The sequence below is a fragment of the Palaemon carinicauda genome, chromosome 34 (assembly GCF_036898095.1).
Source record: "Palaemon carinicauda isolate YSFRI2023 chromosome 34, ASM3689809v2, whole genome shotgun sequence".
Lineage (NCBI taxonomy): Eukaryota > Metazoa > Arthropoda > Malacostraca > Decapoda > Palaemonidae > Palaemon > Palaemon carinicauda.
Window position 1 is genome coordinate 47,048,986 of NC_090758.1, and position 22,500 is coordinate 47,071,485.

The 22,500-nt window shown below is 37.8% G+C and overlaps 1 protein-coding gene across 1 annotated transcript in view; it reads right to left on the reverse strand.

The window, feature by feature from the left end:
• The window catches only part of LOC137626885 (neuroligin-4, X-linked-like), a 103,097-nt gene that overhangs the window by 368 nt on the left and 80,229 nt on the right, over nt 1-22,500 (reverse strand). Inside the window, exons 2-10 of the mRNA XM_068357870.1 lie at nt 17,995-18,141; nt 15,648-15,839; nt 13,634-13,833; nt 4,281-4,377; nt 3,289-3,449; nt 2,920-3,114; nt 2,468-2,625; nt 1,640-1,755; nt 1-939 (exon numbers count right to left, since the gene is read on the reverse strand). The exon at nt 1-939 is cut by the window's left edge and continues 368 nt beyond it. Coding sequence (XP_068213971.1) covers nt 1-939; nt 1,640-1,755; nt 2,468-2,625; nt 2,920-3,114; nt 3,289-3,449; nt 4,281-4,377; nt 13,634-13,833; nt 15,648-15,839; nt 17,995-18,141 — 2,205 coding nt within the window. The remainder of the gene's footprint in view (nt 940-1,639; nt 1,756-2,467; nt 2,626-2,919; nt 3,115-3,288; nt 3,450-4,280; nt 4,378-13,633; nt 13,834-15,647; nt 15,840-17,994; nt 18,142-22,500) is intronic.

A 22,500-nucleotide genomic window follows, 5' to 3' on the forward strand; every position in this document is an offset into this window, starting at 1 on the left:
TTAGTTGTCCATCGTTCGGATGATAACTTGTAACTTGTTGGCCTACGCTGGGTGAATAATTTTGAACGAGTTGCTTCTCTTTTGTTGAATACATAGGGACGAGTTGACCATCGACTGGTGAATATGCAGAGACAAGTTGACCATCATTCGCAGATGTGTAGGAAGCCACAGGCTGCTTGAGCGTTGTAACTGTTAATATATTTTCTTTTGGTTCGTGTAGAGTTTGCGTATTGGTAATGGTGCCTTGCATATCTGGAGAGATCCTATTGAATGTTACCCCAGTCATATCGTCTTTGGTTTGTACGCTGCTTATGTAGTTTGGCGGCCAGTCGGGCTTGGACTCCTCTTCAAAGGCTGTGGCCAGGTTGCTATGCATTGTGATAGAAGGTCTTAGGGTTCCATAATGCCCTGGGGCATATATTGTCTTACAGTGTTCCTCAGACGAGCGCAACTGGACATCATTCCCGCCCTCTCCATTTGCATCCTGCAAGCCTGTGGCGAGGCTCCGGCGGTTGGCCTTATGTCGATAATAAATGATATTAAGAACCAGGATATTTAGGATTAGCAAAGAGCACGCAATGGCCACTGTCACGCTCAGTACAGTCGTATAGGGGAATTCCATCCCCATTTGCCTCAGCATATCCAAATTAGCTGATTCACTGACTTGTGTTTCATTAGCCTTAGCTACAATTGTCAAGTTATGGAGTGTATTTGTTGGGCCAGTGAGGGTTGGAGAGATTGGGCTAGATAGAAAGCCTTCAGTAAAGTTATACTGACCTGTTGAATCAGGGTATAAACCAGACTGGAGATCAGTTGGTAATCTGTGAAAGATTTTACCTGGGCCGTACCGAGTACCTACTCGTTCCAGACCAGGTAGTAGCCATGACCACAAGGCTACTTTTCCAGCACGGTAGTGGTCACGTACTTTGTTCTGTGTTCCTGGAATGAATAGAGATATATAAATAACTAAAATTAATTATCTGAAAAGGAGGATACGATATCTATAGAAGATATATTCCTTAATTATAAGATAAATGGTTTTGACTCGTTGTTATGAATAAATATTTTCATCAATTCATCACCGAATACGAGTTTTATGTTACAATTTCGAAAGCTATTACAAATAAAAGCCAAACATTTGAATTCACTTAAGGAAAGTTTATGGAAAGGCGCAATATAAAATCTATATTGATGAATAGAATTATAGCATATAATTCTATATATACTATAATTTAGTTTATTGAAATCATAACCAGTTCAATATTAGTTTTTTATTAAGGTTCTATAGATTTGTGAAGTACATCAAGAAATTTGTGTTTTACTAGTTTAGTTGAATGATATTCATAGGGGTTGGGTTATTGAAGAGAGAGAGAGAGAGAGAGAGAGAGAGAGAGAGAGAGAGAGAGAGAGAGAGAGAGAGAGAGTAAGAAATGTTAAAATCTAGAATATAAGATTTCAAATATAGAGAAGAAAGTGATTATTCATCAATATATAATTTATCGTGTAGAAATAAAATTATCTTAAAAATATGAATAAATGTACTTTCCTGACCTAAGGTTCATATGCCTAGAATATATTGAGAATCATTTTATCATTATAACTCTTAGGAAATACAGCCACACAAAAATAGGAACCTCACCTATTCGAAAGTATCTCTGATAGACTGGATCATATTTGGGCCATATCTGCTCTTCAGAAGTTATGTCGTTTGCACTTTCGGACATCTTAGCTGTGGAGACTGTGTCTTTTGGATGTCTGGAAAATAAACATAGGATTTTGAATTGATAATATATGTATATTGGACTGAGAATGATATCAATCATATACAATGAATATGTATAGTTTATACATACATATATATATGGATATATATATATATATATATATATATATATATATATATATATATATATATATATATGTATATATATATATATATATATATATATATATATATATATATATATATATATATATATATATATATATATATATGTATATATATATATATATCTATATATATATATATATATATATATATATATATATATCCATACACACACACACACACACATATATATATATATATATATATATATATATATATATATATATATATATATATATATATATATATATATATATATATATATATACACACAATTGTGTGGCAATGTTAATCCATAAATATACTAATAACCTATAGTTACTTTTGAAAAGCTAATATGTCTGTTTTTTAGTGTTTAGTTTTAGTTCTAAGAACTGAATAAACTTTAATATAATCAAAAGAAAGCAATGAAGTAAAATATTCTACCTATTTAAATCAACGTATTGACTATGTTATAAAGTATTAAAATATATTTAGTTCTAAATGACAAAAATTTATAATATTATATATAAGGATTATGGGAAATGTAAACATCAAATAAAAATTAAATTAATATCAAAATCAACTGAATCTCCTCACCCTAATTTTATGAAATTACTCCACATTGATATAAAGGATTTGCTGAGTGTGACATCCATCTTAGTGAAGCTATAACTTGAGGCCAAAGGTCCAAGAGCGCCCAGAGGACCACCAAAGACGTACGCCAGCTCCTTCAGGAGAAGACTCTCCTTTCCAGACTTTGGGAAAGATAATCAGATTAAAATGAAAGTTTTATTGTAGTAATTACTGAATTGAGAAGTAATAAGTTAAATTTAAAAGGTATATAAGATTTTATTTATATCATGATTCTTTTATCGGTATTTATTATTTCATAATTTCATAAATTCAATTTGCATGATTTGGATACATACATCTCTCATCTATGGATGATATTAAAAAAAACATCTTTAGATTATTAAAGATTCTAATTTATAAGATATACCATATTTTTTTATTTCATATATAAAACCAATCTATCCATATCGACGTACATCTGAAACTTCTTCCTCCAACACGTACAGATAAGATGATCGGGAAGTCGTGTAGAGCTGCTTGGCAAGATCTGACATTGGCGAGACGATATTTGCATCGTGAAGGCCTTGGCCGGTTGAGTCCCTGATGCTGATTGGTTGATGGAGGGATCTCGACCAATCAGTGTACTCGGCTGTGATGGCTAACATTATTTCCTGTGTCGAGATGAAAATACTCCATGTGAAGTATATTTTTATTATAGATTGTATAGTTTATATATGTGTAGTCCAGGTGATAATAATAATAATAATAATAATAATAATAATAATAATAATAATAATAATAATAATAATAATAATAATAATAATAATAATAATAATAATAGTCACCTGCAGATGATATCGATAGTTATTGACGACGAAGGATCTCAGTAGTTCCTCCCTATAGTCAGCATCGAATCCTTCCTGGACTTCTTGCTGACTCAGGATGTCAAGGAGGTTGGCAGCTGTCATTCCTAGTAGAAGGTCAACTGGAGTTCGACCTTCCTTGCCTTTGAAGTCAAGAGGAAAATTAAGATTTTTTTTATTTTTCTTTTTATAGTTGAGTGATTAAGAATATTACTTTGTAAAGACAAATGGAGATATTTAGGATATACGATTAAGTACTTGGGTGCAAGTTATTTTTTATATTATAGTTTAGAAATTATGAATTTTATTCTGTTTAAACGTATGTATTCATTATGCAAGGATTTCAGTTCGTAACTGTATATATCTGTGAATATAAAACAACAACAACCAAAACAACAACAACAACAACAAAAGCAGATGTGTCTAGAACTCTGCAGGACATTGGCTACATCCATGTCCTTATTCATGACTGTGGTTTAGCTAGTTTTCAACACCACGCTTGCCAACTACGGATTGGTGATGGTGGGAGATTTATGTCTGATTGCTCACAGCAAACGTAGCTATTATAGGTAGCCATAGTACAGTTCTGCTGATCATCACGTTAAGGCATCCCCACTCACAAAGGGAGGCGCATATATATATATATATATATATATATACACACACACACACACACATATATATATATATATATATATATATATATATATATATATATATATATATATATATATATATATATATATATATATATATATATATATATATATATATATATATATATATATATATATATATCTGTGTATAGAGTTTTATATATGTAATGTCATACATTTACGGGTTTCAGTTGTATTTTCCATGTCATGCATGATGAGTTAAGACCCTAAATAACATTTATAATAAATAGATTGTTTTTGCGTTTGAGTTTATAAACATATCAAATCCATCTACGAGAATTGAGAAGTTAATCTTACCCATTTTGCTCTGATGATTTTTCCAGTCAGGTTTGATAGTGACACCATCAATGCTGGGGCCAACAGCCACTTGGAACTTGGATGTCTTTAGTTGAACCTTTAAGAACATTATCTTAATGTTATTTTCTTTTATAAAAGTTATATTTTTCCTAAATCATAAGTAATATTTAGACAGAAATATTAAAGTTAACTTATTATTTGTCTTTCACGATTGGAGTATTATTATAAAAGTACTATAATAAAAAGAAATCATCCTATTTTAAAATAAGTATTACAATATTGTTAGGTTAAATGTAAACTCAAATTTCTAATGATATTTCTTTTTTCTATAACACACCTTTTCGTATATAGATAGACTTTCGGTTAAAATTTAGTTATGATTATAACTATAAAAATTTTTAACGTATCCACTGAAATAAATATCTAATTACAAAAAACTTTAATTACCAATAAGTTATTCAAAGTCATTACCTGGTACAGAGAGAGAAAAAATAATCAATTATTTTTTATATTTTGAAACAAATTGCCATATTGTTTAATTAAATGTATCATTAATATCTTGTTTTTTTTTCACGTTTTAGGAAAACATAAAAAAGAAGCTAAATACAATATGACAAATTCGTAGATAATTTGTATTTATCCTAACGATACAAACCTAGCTATTTACATGGGGTAATTACTTCGGCGCAGCCGATGACAAGCCATAAACTTTTAACGAGGGTTTCCTACCCCACCGCTAGTTACCGGGGGGGGGGGGGGGGGGGGGGGGGGGAGGGGTAGTTTGCTAACCCTCCACACTCACACACACCGGTGATTCGGCCACTTTACTTAGAGGTAGGACTTATCTTGGGGGACAAGGCTGGCGGGCACATTACTGTAAATAGCTAGGTTTGTATTGTTAGGAAAAATACAAATTATCTGCGAATTTGTCATTTGTTCCTTAACTGAATACAAACCACGCTATTTACATGGGGTGACTCAACCCTTAGGAAGGGAGGTAAGTCCCCTGCCATACTGGCTTTGGCTTGCCCGGGGTCCCCGACCCTGAGTTCATGAAGCAACTCCAGGGTCGGGGACCCTGCACCTCGCAGGCAGTACGCAACTGCTGCGGCCTACGTAAGCTGTGTGTGAAGGTGAGCAGTGACACGTCCTAGGAAGTTGACCTGGAGTCCTTAATAAGGAAATCTAGGCTAGGACAACCCAATACCACCTCGTCAGGGTATGGGGACATGACAGTATTATAAGCTAATACTAGGAACACAAGGAAGCATGGCTTACCTGCAGAGATTCGAGGTCAGCTGTGCAAAGAACCAGGATGCTGCTTTTTCTCCAAGGGAGGAGAAGGATAAAGAAAAGAAAAGGGCCAGGCAGATTTTTTCATTCACACAGACTAAAACCGGGTAACAATGCCCTCAACCCTCTGCTACTTGTCCAATTAGGAGCCTGAGGTTAGACCTGCTGTTGTGGAGCCACCAAAGGGCCGATAGAAAACGTATCGAGCCTCCTGTGGGTCACGTCTTGCAGGTTAGTAGGCCGGGAAGGTAGTCTGATGCCTCCAGACCCCGGCTTGCAGGACCTGCGTCAGAGAAAAGTTCTTCTTGAAGGCCAGGGACGCAGCTACGCCCCTGACATCATGCGCCCTAGGGCGTCGTGACGGGGGAGGGTCAGAACTCAAGGCCAGGTGGATTACCTTACGGATCCAGGCCGAGATGGTGTTCTTGGTGACCCTCTTCTTCATCGGCACGGTGCTAACAAACAAGGCTCGCACCTGGGGGCGGACTACAGCTGTTCTCTTCAGATACAACCTCAGACTCCTAACTGGGCACAGTAGGAGATGATCTGGGTCATTTGTTACAGAACAAAGACTCGAGACCCGGAAAGAGTCGAACCTAGGGTCCTGCACTCCCGGGTTCTGAGTCTTGGCAACAAACTCAGGGACGAAGCTGAACGTCACTTCCCTCCATCCCCTTGAATGGGCGACGTCATATGAGAGACCATGTAGCTCGCCAACTCGTTTGGCCAAGGACAAAGCTAGCAGGAACACCGTCTTCCAAGTAAGGTGGCGATCCGAAGCCTGGCGTAATGGTTCGTAGGGAGGCCTCTTAAGGGACCTGAGGACTCGAACCACGTTCCAAGGAGGAGGTCTTACTTCCGACTGAGGGCAGGTAAGTTCATAACTTCGTATGAGCAGGGAAAGTTCCAGCGAGGAGGAAATGTCCATTCCTTTGAGCCTGAAGGCATGACTTAAGGCTGAGCAATAGCCTTTTACTGCCGAGACTGAAAGGCGCATTTCTTCCCGCAGATATACAAGGAACTCCGCTATTGCTGATAGAGTGGCATCGAGGGGAGATATACCCCTTCCACGACACCAACCACAGAAAACTCGCCACTTCGCCTGGTACACTCATGCGGATGACCGGCGCAGGTGACCATACATCCTTTCCGCAACTTGTTGCGAAAAGCCTCTCTCTTCGAGGAGATGCTTGATAGTCTCCAGGCGTGAAGTCGAAGCGAAGCTATGGCTTTGTGGAAGATGTTGGAGTGAGGTTGTTTGAGTAGCTCACGACGTGGAGGGAGTTCCCTCGGGATCTCCGTGAGGAGCAGCAGAAGGTCTGGAAACCACTCCGCGTGATGCCAGAGCGGAGTTATCAAAGTCATCGAGAGGTTGACCGATATTCTGGTCTTGTTGAGGACCCTCCTTATCAGACAGAACGGGGGAAAGGCGTACAGATCGACATTGTCCCACCGTTGTTGGAAGGCATCCTGCCAGAGAGCCTTGGGGTCCGGGACTGGGGAGCAGTACAGCGGAAGCTTGGTGTTCAACGCCGTAGTGATCAGATCCACAGTCGGGGAACCCCACAAAGTCAAGACTTTGTTGGCTATCAGAGGATCCAAAGACCACTCGGTACTCACTATCTGCGTCGTTCGGCTCAGACTGTTGGCGAGCACATTCCTCTTGCCTGGAATGAAGCGAGCTGTAAGTGATATCGAGTGGACCTCGGACCATCTCAGGATCTCTGCTGCAAGATGGGATAGTAGTTCCGAAAAGGTACCTCCCTTCTTGTTGATGTAAGCCACTACCGTGGTGTTGTCGCTTATCACCACTACGGAGTGACCCGCCAGGACTTGATGGAACTTTTGAAGGCCCAGAAAGACGGCCTTCATCTCCAGCAGGTTTATGTGAAGGTACTTTTCTGATTCTGACCACAGGCCGGAGGCCCTGTGGTTCAGCACGTGGGCCCCCCACCCTTTGTTTGATGCGTCCGAAAACAACATCAAATCTGGGGGGGAGACGAGAAGATCCACTCCCTTTCGTAGATTCTCTTCCACCACCCACCACTCCAGGTCCGACTGTTCCGCCGATCCCATTGGGATCAGGATGTCCGGGGAGTCGAGACCTTGACTCCATCGGGACTTCAGCCGGCACTGAAGGGATCTCATCCTGAGGCGACTGCTGGGAACGAGGCTGGTTAGAGAGGAAAGGTGACCGAGGAGACGAAGCCACGTTTGGGCTGGGAGTTCTTCTCGAGTGAGGAAAGGTCTCGCGACCTTCCTCAGCCTTGACATCCTTTCGTCTGATGGGAAGGCTTTGTGGAGATTGGTGTCTATGATCATACCTAGATAAACCAGCCTCTGAGAGGGCTGCAGAGAAGACTTCTCGGGGTTTACTACGATCCCCAGATCCCGGCAAACCTCGAGGAGCTTGTCTCGGTGGTGGAGAAGGGAAACCTCCGAGTCTGCCAGGACCAGCCAGTCGTCCAGGTAACGAAGGAGATGGATGCCGGTCCTGTGTGCCCATGAAGAGATGACGATGAAGACTCTGGTGAACACCTGAGGTGCTGTGGAGAGACCGAAACACAACACCTTGAACTGGTAGATCTTGTGATCTAGGCAAAATCTTAGGTACTTCCTTGAAGACGGATGGATTGGGATCTGGAAGTACGTGTCCTTCAGATCCAGAGTGCACATGAAATCCTGCAGTCTCACTGCAAGTCTGACCGTGTCTGCCGTCTCCATACAGAACGGAGTCTGCTTGACAAACCCGTTCAGTGTCGAGAGATCGATGAATGGTCTCCAGTCTCCAGACGCCTTTTTCACAAGAAAGAGTCGACTGTAGAGGCCTGGGGACCCGTCCACGACCTCTTGGAGCGCATTCTTCTCCAACATGGTCCGGACTTCGGCTCCTGCCCTTTTGCCGACCCCATGGCAAGAGAGCTCAGCGACACTGGATCCGCTGTGAGGGGAGGTAGAGATGCCGTGAACAGGACGCGATACCCTTGAGAGATCACCGAGATCGTCCAGCATCCGCCCCGATTTGCTGCCACCTTGCTGCGCAACTCTGAAGGCATCCCCCCACTGGTGGACATTCAGGGGGATTGCCACCCCTAGCGTTTCCGGCCTCGGCCGGATCCTCTAGGGTTCTTGTTTCCCCTGGAGGACTTCTTGCCCCTTCTGCCCTTGGCAGGAAAGGACTTAGACACCTTGGGCTTCGCTGTAACGGCTGTCTTCTTCGTGTCCTTGGCAGGGCGGGGCTGCTGTACTGCCGGAGGCTTGTAGGGCCTTGATGTCAGGGCTCTATGGATGAGGGAATCCTGATTGGACTGCCTCCACCTCTCCTCCGTACGCTCCACGTCCTTAGACTAGAACAGACTCTTTCTGAGGACAGAAGAGTGTCTGAGCCTACTAGCCTCGGCGCTGGGGACCGTCTGATGAAACCTCTCCGCCACTGCGTCCCGACGCTTGAGGATCGTATTGGCCCACAAGCTGGTAACCTGGTGGGAGAGGAACTCGATGGTCCGAGTACCCGAGAAGAGGAAGGTCTCCAGAGCTTTCCTGGTGCTTTCCTTGGACAGATCCTCGGACCGCACCAGAATGCCCAGAGACCCCAGCCGGAAGTCTAGCCATGAAGCAGCCTGCATGGCACACTTAATGACCTTCTCATGACTCTGGATCTCATTGGCCGAGAAGGACACGAGCCGTTTGGAGAGTCTCTCCAGAGAGACTCCCCCAGTGTGGCTTCCATGGAATGGTGCAGGGGAAGATTCAAAGAAGGCTCCTCAAGGATCTCAAAATATCTCCTCTGACAGACTCGAGGAGGAGGGAGGAGCTTATACCCGGCACTCGACCTGCTTGAGGAGGCAAGCTCCGCAAGTTGTCCTTCAATCTTCTCTCCGGCACTCTTCATCCCCCGAGACCAGGGCAAAGCTGCACTGGACCTGGAGGGTCTATGAGAGCCAAAGATACCATCCAGGACTGTGTCCTGCCCATCACGAGGAGGGACCTCAGAACTTGCCAGAATGCATGTTCCGATTCTTGGTGGTCGCCTCCTGATGGACTCACAGCGAAGTCTCCTGACCCCTAGGGCTCTTCCTGGGGGGACGTGTGAATATCCTCGACCGGTCTAGACTGCTCCTGTCTGATCCTGGCCGATGATTTAGGAATAGACTTGGAGTCCTTAGATTCCCTCCTGGGAGAGATACAGAACTCCAAAAGCGAAGGTGGTAGGTCCTTCTTCACCTAAAGACGAGGGGACCTCTCGGGAGGAGGACGAACTTCCTCCATTGGTGCGATGGGGAGGACATCCTCTCCGACCGACTCCCCTGAGTAGGGGTATTCCTCTTCCTCAGGGTAAGGCGAGAAGGTCTGAGGAGGAGTAGGAACCTTGCTAAAGGATATGCGAGGAGATAGCCTAAGTCTCGGAGGAAGATCCACGGGAGAAACTCCTCTCTTCCTCTTCAGGGGGGAGGAAACTGCCACTGGTTTGCGACCCCAGTCAGAGGCGGCAGGCTTCATAGCCCGTACAAGAGCTCTGAGAAGGGTATCAAACCACGGCTGTTGACTGACAACGGCGCTGGCAGACACTCCCTCTGGAGGGAAGGGGATCGATGGATCCCTAGGAGGAGTACACAAACGAGGGTTCGCCTTCTGGGCTGCTAAAGAAGAGTCCCTAGATCTATCTGGAGACTGCGCCCCCTCTGGTGTGCGCGCTGGTCTGTGCTTACGGAGGGGGAAACGAGACAAGGAAGAATCCGCCTGGCGGCGGTCGCGTTGGGGCTCGTGAATCGGGCCCTGCACAGGGTCGCGCGCGTTAGTGTAACGCGAGGCTGGAATATCGCGAGCGCGAAGCCAATCGCGCGCATGCGCGACCGCGCGGGCGGGAGATGCTGGAAAATCGCACACCCCCGTGGGCGGGGGTGGCCGCAAAGCGATGGCGCGCAGATGAATCAATGGCGCGGTCATGTCTTGGAGAGCGGGCCGGGATAAGGTTGCGAGAGCGTGATGGTGAAGGAGTCGGTGTACGACAATCAGGAACCGCCCAAACACGCGGGTGTGCAGAGACCTGGTGGGAGCCGGAAGGGCGCGAAATGACAGGGGCGCCTGTGCGCGTGTCTGGGAGAACTCGCCGCGAAGGCGATGGAATTATAGCAGAATCCCGAGAGACCTGTGGGCAACGGTCGGGAGGGATCGCCCTATTCGCTTGCGAGATTGTAAACTGCGCTGGCGATTGTTGGTGAGCATAGTGCACTCCTGGAACAGGCTGTTTCGGAGGTCGCGGGTTGCAAACGGTATGAGGAACACATGCAGACGCCTTGAACACAGGCACAGGGCGCGTAGCTGGGACTGGGCGCGACAGATGGGTGTCGCGCGCAATATTGTCGGCAGCAGACTCGCACGATTCCAGAGGAGGCTGTGAGCGCCTGTGTGCTAACTTAGCCAGCTCCGGAGCTACGTGTTGAGTCAGCGCGCCGCGCGATTTCGTTGGAGAATGCGCGGAAGCTGGAACAATATCCGCGCGTGAAAGCGCATCGCGAACCTCTTTAACCGCGCGTGATGGAGAGCGCGTCGCGGATGGAATCGCACGTGAACGCGCGACGTGATCTTCCCCGGCCAGGAGGGACGAGCCCGAAAGAACCTGTGGGTGCCTGTGCGCCGACTCTGGAACCTTTTGGACCGCATAAAGAGTGACAAGAACCGGGGGCGATCGCGCGTCGCGCTTTCCCCCTATAGGGCGCGACGAGTCCACGAGAACCTGTGGGCGCCTGTGCGCCAACTCTGGAACTTGTTGGACCGGGCGCTATGATGATACAGGAACAGGGAGTGAACGCGCGCCGCGTTTTTCCCCAAAAGGGCGCAGCGAGCCCGTAGGAACCTGTGGGCGCCTGTGCGCCGACTCAGGCACCTTTGGAATCGTGCGCGATAAACAGGAACTGGGGGGCGTGGAAGCACTGGTAAAGGTGGGCACGCGGGCGCCTTGGAGCGCTTGCACGCTGCATCTGGAACAGTTGACGATGGGTGTGGGCGTGCAGGGGAACCCTTGCGCCTAACAGGATCAGCGGCGCGAACACCTACAGGTGAGCGCCGAACCGCTTTCTCAGCAACAACAGGAACAACAGCAATGGGCGTAGGCAGAGCCTTACGCTTAGAGACGAGAGGCGCAGTTTTGCACTCAAGTCCCTGAGACCCCGAAGGGCCAGGTAACTGCGCAATGGCAGACTTAGGGGGAGCGTAAAGCGCATCAGCAGCCTTCAGAGTAGATTGTTGAGGAGACCCTTGTCCCAACGGACGACCATCCTCCAAAGAGAGCGCGAACGATCCCCGGAGAGGTCTAGGGTGGTAGCTGGCAGGACAGGAGAGCGGCGAGTCGTCTCCTCCGCAGAGGATTGTAGGGACAACCAGCAAAAGAGGCGCCTCCTAACACCTTTAAAAGGAGAAGGAAAATCTTTACGGCGAAGGGGAGGGCGAGCCTTCCGCCTTATACGCCCACGAGGGGCCGTAAGATCAGCAAGCTGACCATCGGAGGGCCTCCGAAGAGGCGTCTCTACCAGAGAACTTCCTCGAGAGGGAATCTCAGTGGAAGGAGAGACCGTAGGACTCCGCTCCTCCCTTGTAGTGTGTTCGGAGGGAGAGACATAGCCTTCAGATACCTCAGTCACAGCAGGTGTTTGGACAGATCCATGGGATGTTTCCGAAACAACTACGTCAACTATAGACAGAGGATCTATTTCCGCTGTAGTTGATGATTGTTCGGCGGCCTCACCCCGTTTGACCATGTCAAACAAGGCTGCCTTGGAGGGCGAACCCTGTAGCCGCAAGGAAGCCCAAAGCTGAAAAAGATCCTTGTTAGACATAACTACCTTCTCCGAGGGGGGAGGGGCAGCCAATTCGCTATGGTAGGCAGCGGCCTCTCCCTTACCACGGGATCGGTCAATATCAGTATCAATATTACGGTCTACGCTACCATTCGCCGGCCCCTTGGAAGAGGCCGCCCGAGCGGGAGCGTCGGAGGAGGAATGGGCGGTGGGAGAAGAAGACCTAGGATTTTCTCGCCCCAAAGTACTTTCGGAAGGAGAAAGATCCCGTTTAGCTTTCTTCTTACGTCGCCGGGCAAACCTCTCCCACTGGGAGGTAGACCACTCCCTACACTCAATACACAAATTAGCACTATCACACCGTTGGCACCTACACTGCGGGCATAAGGAGTGTGGATCCGTCTCCACGGCCAACATAAAGGTTCCACAAGAGCATCTGGAAAGATCAGAGCAAGTACGCATGATGATAAAAGAGGCCAACTTCACACACAACACTGTAAGAAAAAGAAAACAAAAAATTATGGCAGTCAAAGAGAGGAGAGCGCTGACAGGTCTGTCGCCTCTCCGAGCCAAAAGTAAAGTGGCCGAATCACCGGCGTGTATGAGGGTGGAGGGGTAGCAAGCTACACCCCCCCCCACCCCGCTAACTAGTGGCGGGGTAGGAAACCCTCGTTAAAAGTTTATGGCTCGTCATCGGCTGCGCCGAAGTAATTAACCCATGTAAATAGCGTGGTTTGTATTCAGTTAAGGAACAAATAAATATTTCAATATTAACAAAAAAAAACCACTTAACAATTAATGAATTTATTATTATACATATTTCCTTCTGTATTTATTGTTTTCCTTAGGTAGAAACAGAAAATAGAAATTCCAATTTATTATTGTTTGTAGCTATTCATATTCCATGTAGCTTACTTGCTTTGTGTGAACAGTATCTGTGGTGGCATATTGCCAGGGGCAGAATAATCACTAAAAACCACAATATTCACTATGTACAATTGTTCTTGTTATTAGAATAGACAGTATATTAATAACAAATAAAAATCCTATATTTATAGCATATGTTATGATTGGAAATAATATACACTACAATAGTATAGTCTAAAGTTGAATAATCGTCACTTTTCTTTTCTTATGGTTATTTTAAAGAAACATATCAACTTGTAATATGAAACTAATAAAGCAATTGAAATTTTGTCGGGTAACGTAAACTGGTAATCAAAGACTCATTCTCAATACATCTCGAACAACATAATCAATCACCTGCAATATGTCGTGCAGAGGCCTCTTCCTGAGACACTGGAAAAGATTTTCAGAGTGGCGAAAGAGGTCGTTTGGAACAGGGCAGTCCAGCTGGGTGGCTACATCGAAGGCGTGTCCAAAGGGGTCCCGGACTGAAGCCCAGGGACTGAGTGCAGATCCTGACATCAGGATTGCTCGCTTGAACAGACCTGCTCCCGATGACCAGGTGAGAAGGATTGGCCGAAAGATATTAAGGTAGGAAGGATTCTATGGTGTTACGTGTTTAGAGGGGCTGTTAACTTATATGTTTCTGGTACTTTTTTGGTAGAGACATGGTTTATATATATATATATATATATATATATATATATATATATATATATATATATATATATATATATATATATATATATATATATATATATATATATATATATATATGTGTGTGTGTGTGTGTGTATGTGTGTGTGTATGTGTGTGTGTGTGTGTGTTTGTGATTAAACAAATACTTTAGGATTCTATGAGCCTCAATGGTCATAAATATCATAAACTATATCATCTTCATCACTCTTTTCTCTCAATAATGTTCCAACTCGTTTCATAAGGTAAAAACAATATTACTTTTTGTAGACCAACAGAGATTATACGAACATCTAACTAGATATAGTTTGTCCTTTGTACAAGAACAAGACTCCGATTATAGAATATCTATAAACAAGAGAAATAAAAAATATTGGAAAAGGAAAATCCAATAACTAATAAAAATACGATAATAGAAAATTTAATTAGTGTTTTTTCTTGATGATAATATAATGAAATGGGAGTTAGACATTGAAGTTTATTTAATCTGACTTCTGAATTATGATTCACAAGAAATCAAGTAAAAAGGTATGCATACACAAATCACAAACACACACACATATATATTTATATATATACATATATATACTTGTATATACATATATATGTTTATATATATATATATATATATATATATATATATATATATATATATATATATATATATATATATATATATATATATATATATATATATATATATATATATATATATATATATATATATATATATATATATATATATATATATATATATATATATACATATGTATATATATATATATATATATATATATATATATATATATATATATATATATATATATATATATATATATATATATATATATATATATATATATATATCTACAATATCCAATAATATCAGAAAAAAAACTAAATAATAATCAAAATAAAAAAATTTCCTTACAAGTTCACAACTCCAAAACCAAAACCAAAAATGAGAGTTGAAGTCAAATGAGGAAACTTAGGATGCTCCACGATATAGTCATTCTATTATTTGCATTATTTAACTCTCATTTCCATTACAGGATTTTGAAATACGTTTCCTTTTAGGAATTTACATTATGAAATAGATGGAGAATTTTGTTTGATCTAATTATATTGTTTAAGAGTGAAGATGCTACGTTTATTAATAATAATAATAATATTAATAATAATAACATAATCATTATTATTATTGTTATTATTATTATTATTATTATTTTTATTATTATTATTATTATTATTATTATTATTATTATTATTATTTTATTTATCTTTATTATTATTATAATAATAATTATTATTATTATTATTATTATTATTATTATTATTAAATGATAATATAGTAAAAAAATTCAGCTTATTATTATTATTATTATTATTATTATTATTATTATTATTATTATTATTATTATTATTATTATTATTATTATTAGTTGTAATGCTAGTAATATTAGAATTAGTTAGATTATAGTAATTGCAGCAGTAATACTATCCACATCAGAATTAATCCTGATATCAAATACATCCTTAAGAAATATTGCAAAACAACTATTAACATCACGTCATCCCTCCAACCACAAGCAACATCACCTAAAGAACATCTTAAAATCGTTCCAAATTTCCCTTTTTCACAGAGAACAAGATTTACTTACTGACTGACCTGTAGCAGCGGGCGATATGACAAGGTAGTTGAGGCAGGCGGCTCCCGTGCCGTGACCCATGACCGTGACCTGACCTGGGTCACCCCCGAAGCAGACTATGTTCTCTTGAACCCAGTGCAAGGCAGCAAGCTGGTCCATCAGGCCGTAGTTAGCTACGGTTGGGCGACCCACTGGGTCAGTGTTCGCGTTGTAAAAACCTTGGGTAGATTAAGTAAGAGTTGAGGAGCTCACATATTGATTTATATATGTATATGTATAATATAATTTTGCACATTATGACATTTTTTTCCTATTCATATAAGGCATATATTATACTCCTCATTATATCTGCATTCTCTTTACTACGGGATCAGAGACCCAAGGGGGAATCAGCTTTAAGATAATAGCCTCTGATCAGCCGGGGAATAGAACCCGGCCTAAGAAACTGAGGTTTCATTGAATTAGTAATTTACCCAAGAGGAGCTGCTAGGGTAATAGATTCTCAGTTTCTTGAGCCCAAGTTCGACTCTCAAACACGACCAGAAGCTATTATCTTTGAATGGATTTCCCCTTGGGTCTCTGATCCCGAGATAGAGTTAATTCAGATAGTTGGAGGAGTATAATTTATGGCTTCCATATATATATATATATATATATATATATATATATATATATATATATATATATATATATATATATATATATATATAATATATATATATATATATATATATATATATATGTATATATATATATATATATATATATATATATATATATATATATATATATATATATATATATATATATATATATATATATATATATATATATATATATATATATATATATATATATATATATATATATATATATATATATATATATATATATATATATATATATATATATATATATATATATATATATATATATATATATATATATATATATATATATATATATATATATATATATATATATATATATATATATATATATATATATATATATATATATATATATATATACATATATTTATATATATCCTATCTTGTTTCTTCAGCAATTAATGATACAAATCTAACAAATATATTCCTAATAAGAACTACTAATTGGTCTAATTGATGGAAGACTACGAGCGACTCATTAGCCTACCAGCCTCAATCTAAGTTATGTACCATTCAACAGATAAAAAGAAGAATATGTATATTTTCACGTTCTTATATTTCAACGTAAAGGTAACATGTTAATTTATGTTAACATGTTAAAACTTTAATCTCCATTCTAAGAACAATTCTGAACTGCAGCATTCATTTGCAGCATTAAAGCCAAAACAAAAAGGAAAGAAAAACTTTTGTTTCTCGAAGGCAAAAGACAAAACCATCCCTTTGGTCTCGATTTTTTTTCTCTCTTTATCTGCCTTTTGTAAAGGTATCGAGACTGAATTATTCCTGTGTGTTTTCCAATGGTTGATTCGCTGCCTATGTCTCTCTTTCCAGGAAACAAGAAGAAGTTTAGCAAAGGGGACTTTACGATATCACTGTCTTCATCTTGCTGCCAGGGATTCCTTTAGAGTCGACAGGATTAAAAGGATTTTTTTCTTTATTTTTTGGTCTCTTCTATTTCGAGAATTTATCTTTTCTGAGAAATATTTCATAACCAAGGATTATTGCTCGAAATATATATGAAATTCCACTTTGTGTAATACAATAATATCGTAGAGGAATAATAATCTTTTAGAATTTATTATTATATGCAAGATGAATTAGATTGAAGTATTATTTATCTAAAAGGATGAGTTTTTGAATGATTGGATTTCAGGGGAAATAGATATATCTTACCTTAAAAATGCTTACTTAACAAAAATATACAACTTAACTGGCTAAGAATTTACACCATTACTTACCAAAGAATATACAATAACAAAACTTACCAAGAATATATAACCTAAATTATCAAGAATATCCAAGTACCTTACTTACCAAGAATATACAACCTTACTTACCAAAAATTACAGCATCACTTACCAAGTCAACAACATTACCTAACAAGTCACAAACTTTACTTACCAAAAATGTATAGCCTTCCTACTAAGAATATACAACCTCACTTACTAAGAACATACAAACTTGCTTAAAAAGAATATGCAACCTTACTTACTGAGAATTAACAAACTTGCTTACCTAGAATATACAACCTTACTTGCTAAGAATATACAAACTTGCTTATCAAGAATATACAACCTTACTTGCTAAGAATATACAAACTTACCTACCAAGAATAAACAACCTTACTTGCTAAGAATATACAAACTTGCTTACCAAGAATATACAACCTTACTAAGAAAGAATATACAGGAACCTCGTTTACCCAGAATGCCGAGACGATAGTTGAGAGTCACCACAATGACCTTGCCCAGAGCTGCCAGAACTGATCCGTCGTAGAGACTTGAAGATCCCCACTCAAACGACTCTCCGTGGAGGAAGACGACCACTGGGTAGGCCATCAGAGCTGCATCTGCAAGGAGGCAAGCAGGGGAGTTAAGAGTGGTACTTTGATCTAGAATATGGGGTTCTAGGGTGGCATTTGCAGGTAGTTGGGACTCTGGTCATCTTACCATCATAGGTTTAGAGAGATATAAATAATGACTAGTACAGAAGCAGGACATATTTAATGAATAACAAGAACACAAACCCGCAATTTTGCTTAGCTCATTATTCAATCGCCTTCTCTTCCCTCCCATGCCTCCTTTGCTATTTTAGTGGGCTGGTTCTGTTATTCCTAAAGTCTTTCTATTATAAGTCATTCTCATTATATGTCCTGCCCATGTCTATTTCATTTTCTTACATATTAGAATATCCTTTACTTTAGTCTACTCTCGCATCCAAGTAACTCTTCTTTAGTCTCTTAATGTTATTGCAATGATTTTTCTTTCCTTAGCTCTTTGAGTTGCAACTAACTCAAGGCTTTAGTAAGTTTCTAATTTCTTGCGCATAAGTCATGAAGGACCATCTGATTAAATACGTTTCTTTTTAGAGAAAAAGGCATTTTACATTTCATAATCTCATTTTGTTTACCAAATCCTTTCCATCCTAGAATTATCCATCATTTAATTTCGGAATCATGTCCAAGGGAAACTTTTACTATCTTCCTAAGAACGTATATCAATTAACAATCTCTAGAGGCTTATCAATAACTCTTATTTGTAGTCTCTCTTCATTTCCATTAAAGATTAGGTTAGTTTTACTCATATTTATTTCAGTCCAAAAGCCTGGTTGGAAAAGCATAAAGCAATAGGTCAAAAGGTTTCAACAGGGAGAGCAGCCGAAGAGGAAAAGGAGAATAAAGAAATAATTGATGAACTATAGAAGTGAAGTAATAGAGTTATTGATATAAAACTTATTAATATACGATCTAAAAGACAAGACTAATAAAAAAGTATTTGCAATTTCAAATGCCAGATTATTCTTTTCCTCTAAAAATTCTAGGTAAAGAGTATGATTATTATTATTATTATTATTATTATTATTATTATTATTATTATTATTATTATTATTATTATTATTATCATCATTAAGCATTAAACTATAATAATTAACTTCTTTGTTTAGCCTGTCAAATATGTTATATATATTTATTTTAAAATTTAACCGTAAAATAGAACTGTTTTTATTTCAATGGAAATAATTTGTAAAATTTCGAAAACAAATATTTATGTGGAATACAAAAATAATTAATTCATGTTTTTTATCCCTTTTTCAGTAATAAAATAAAATTAATCTAATATAATATAAAATTAATCATATACTGTATAAGGAAAATTATTCATGGGGAATATCTTAAAGTAAGGTATCAAAGAGATAATACAAGAAAGGATACTTTTAAAAAAAAAAAAATTTAGAATATAGTAATAATTGCTTATCATGAACGTGAAAAGCAAAATGAATATGGACCTAATTTTGAGAAAATTAAAGCACCAAGAATGATGAATAATAATATCACAAGACTGAAAAACCACTTACATTTTAACATACATTTTGGACACGATTTCAGAAAATGAATTATCCATTTTTCAAGTCATTCGTGTTTCATGTATAAAAGCTGATCATAATTCCATTAGTTCGAAATTTATGAAGAAATTTGGTGTTTTTCGTCTTTGAAATCTTGTGAGGGAAAATCAAGAGACAATTGTGCCGTAAATGAGAGAGAGAGAGAGAGAGAGAGAGAGAGAGAGAGAGAGAGAGAGAGAGAGAGAGAGAGAGAGACCATTTTTGCTCTTTTTCTGTCTGGATTCGAGAGCAAATTAAGAAGAGGATATTCTATAATATGTAATAAGAAGAAAACCAAAAAAAATGGACAGGACATATAATGAGAATGGATGAGAAGACGATTGACTGACGAAATAAGAAAGTTTCCGGGTGTGGACTGTTATAGAAAGACCATAAAGAGACGGGAGTGGATTGACAAGCTTAAGTCCTTTTCCTGCTGTGGACAAGTCACTGTTGATGATACACACACACACACACACACACACACACACACACACACACACACATATATATATATATATATATATATATATATATATATATATATATATATATATATATATACATATATATATATGTGTGTGTGTGTATAATAATAATAATAATAATAATAATAATAATAATAATAATAATAATAATAATAATTATAATAATAAAAACAATAATAATAATAATAATAATAATAATAATAATAATAATATAATAATAATAAAAATAATAATATTAGTGATAATAAAAATAATAATAATTATTGCTATTATTATTATTATTATTACTATTATCATTATTATTATTATTATTATTATTGTTGTTGTTGTTGTTGTTGTTGTTGTTGTTGTTGTTGTTGTTGTTGTTACTATTATTATTATCATTGTTATTAATATTATTATTATTATTATTATTATTATTATTATTATTTTTATAAACTCATACACGAATAAATTAACTTATAATATATGACGTATATTTTTTCCTAAATGTTAGTTCTCTAAATATAAAGATTGCAATAAGATTATTAGGTCGTATGATTTTTCAATAGTAATTATTAACAGCTATTTTTCTTGTTAAAAGATAATTTTGAGATCTAAACGAGATTTGATAAACGGTAAAATTAAATTATATCGTTTTAAATATAATGCGTAAATGTTAGATTATTATAATCTTAAAAGGTATTAAGAAATATGAATTTTTTTTGCTAATTAAATTGTAATTGAATTTTTTTTTTTCATGAAACAATATATGATTAAAAGATTCAAATTGATTATAACAAAATAAGGATATATATAGGAAAATTGTTATATAGAATTATCTTAAGTTAACAGGAACAAAATAAGATTATGAATAATGAAATAGTGAAAGAAGCCGGTTCTATTTTAATACCATTTTGAAATATGATTTCACGAAATGAATGATTCATTTCTCAATTCATTCGTGGACGACTGAGACAGAATACTTATGTTTTATGTGTAACGGATGATTTTAATTCTATTACTCTGGATTTCATGTTTTCGTCGTAGGAGGGAAGACAGTTAACAATTTGAGAGAAAATGCACAGACAATAGGGTCTTAATTAAGAGAGAGAGAGAGAGAGAGAGAGAGAGAGAGAGAGAGAGAGAGAGAGAGAGAGAGAGAGAGAGAGAGAGAGATATGATAGTTTCACTCTATGGAAAACCAGACGAAGGCCTCAGACAAGTCCATGGTTATGTCTTGGGTTTGGCCACTTTCATCACTATAGCTGGCCACTGCAGTTTTGTGATGGTAGGAGACTTCAGTTAGATATCTCACAGTAAACCAAACTAGTATGGGTGTCCCTAACTAGTATTGCTTGACTGACCATGCCAATATGCAAACACTTACGCCATATCAAGCCATTTGAATATATATATATATATATATATATATATATATATATATATATATATATATATATATATATATATATATATATATCAGTTAATATGTTTTCTATACCTAGCTGACTGCCAAAAATCTTTTCGGAGGACAGTATTTTCCAAAGAAATAATTGCCAGCTTTTCTCTGTGCAAATAAATTAAGTTTTCCATAAGTAAATTTGCTTTGTAAACGGAATGAAAAAAAAAGTATCGTCAATAAAGTTTGTTTGTTAAAAACCTCATAGAACAAAAAAAATATCTATTAATTATAAATATCTAATATATATATATATATATATATATATATATATATATATATATATATATATATATATATATATATATATATATATATATATATATATATCTAGAGTTTTATACTTACCTGGGTTAGGTGATTCAATGACGTTTGTATCATTAAGTTAGATAATCCAGTCTTAGTAGAGTCCTTTAACAATTGATCGATATGTTTTTTTTTTTATAGAAATACTTGATAGATATACTAATACGTTAGAAATAGCTTATATACTATAATAATTGGATAAGATAAAGAGAAGCAGATATATATATATATATATATATATATATATATATATATATATATATATATATATATATATATATATATATATATATGAATTACTTATTCTATTTTTTATTTCTTTATTGGAATATATACCATAAAATAATTTTAGTAATAAACGTTTGTGGATAATTACTCAAAAACCTTTTCAAACTATTATTTTCTGAGTAATCCCTCTATATACTTAATATATGTTCTATTACTTCTTATTTGACTAAATAATATAAAAATACTTTTTTATAAGAAAATATGTTTTTTAATTCCTTAAAAAGAATATTCAATATTTCTTTTGAACAGTCCCTCTGTTTAATGATTATTTCTAATTAGCTCTCATTGATATATATATCATGAA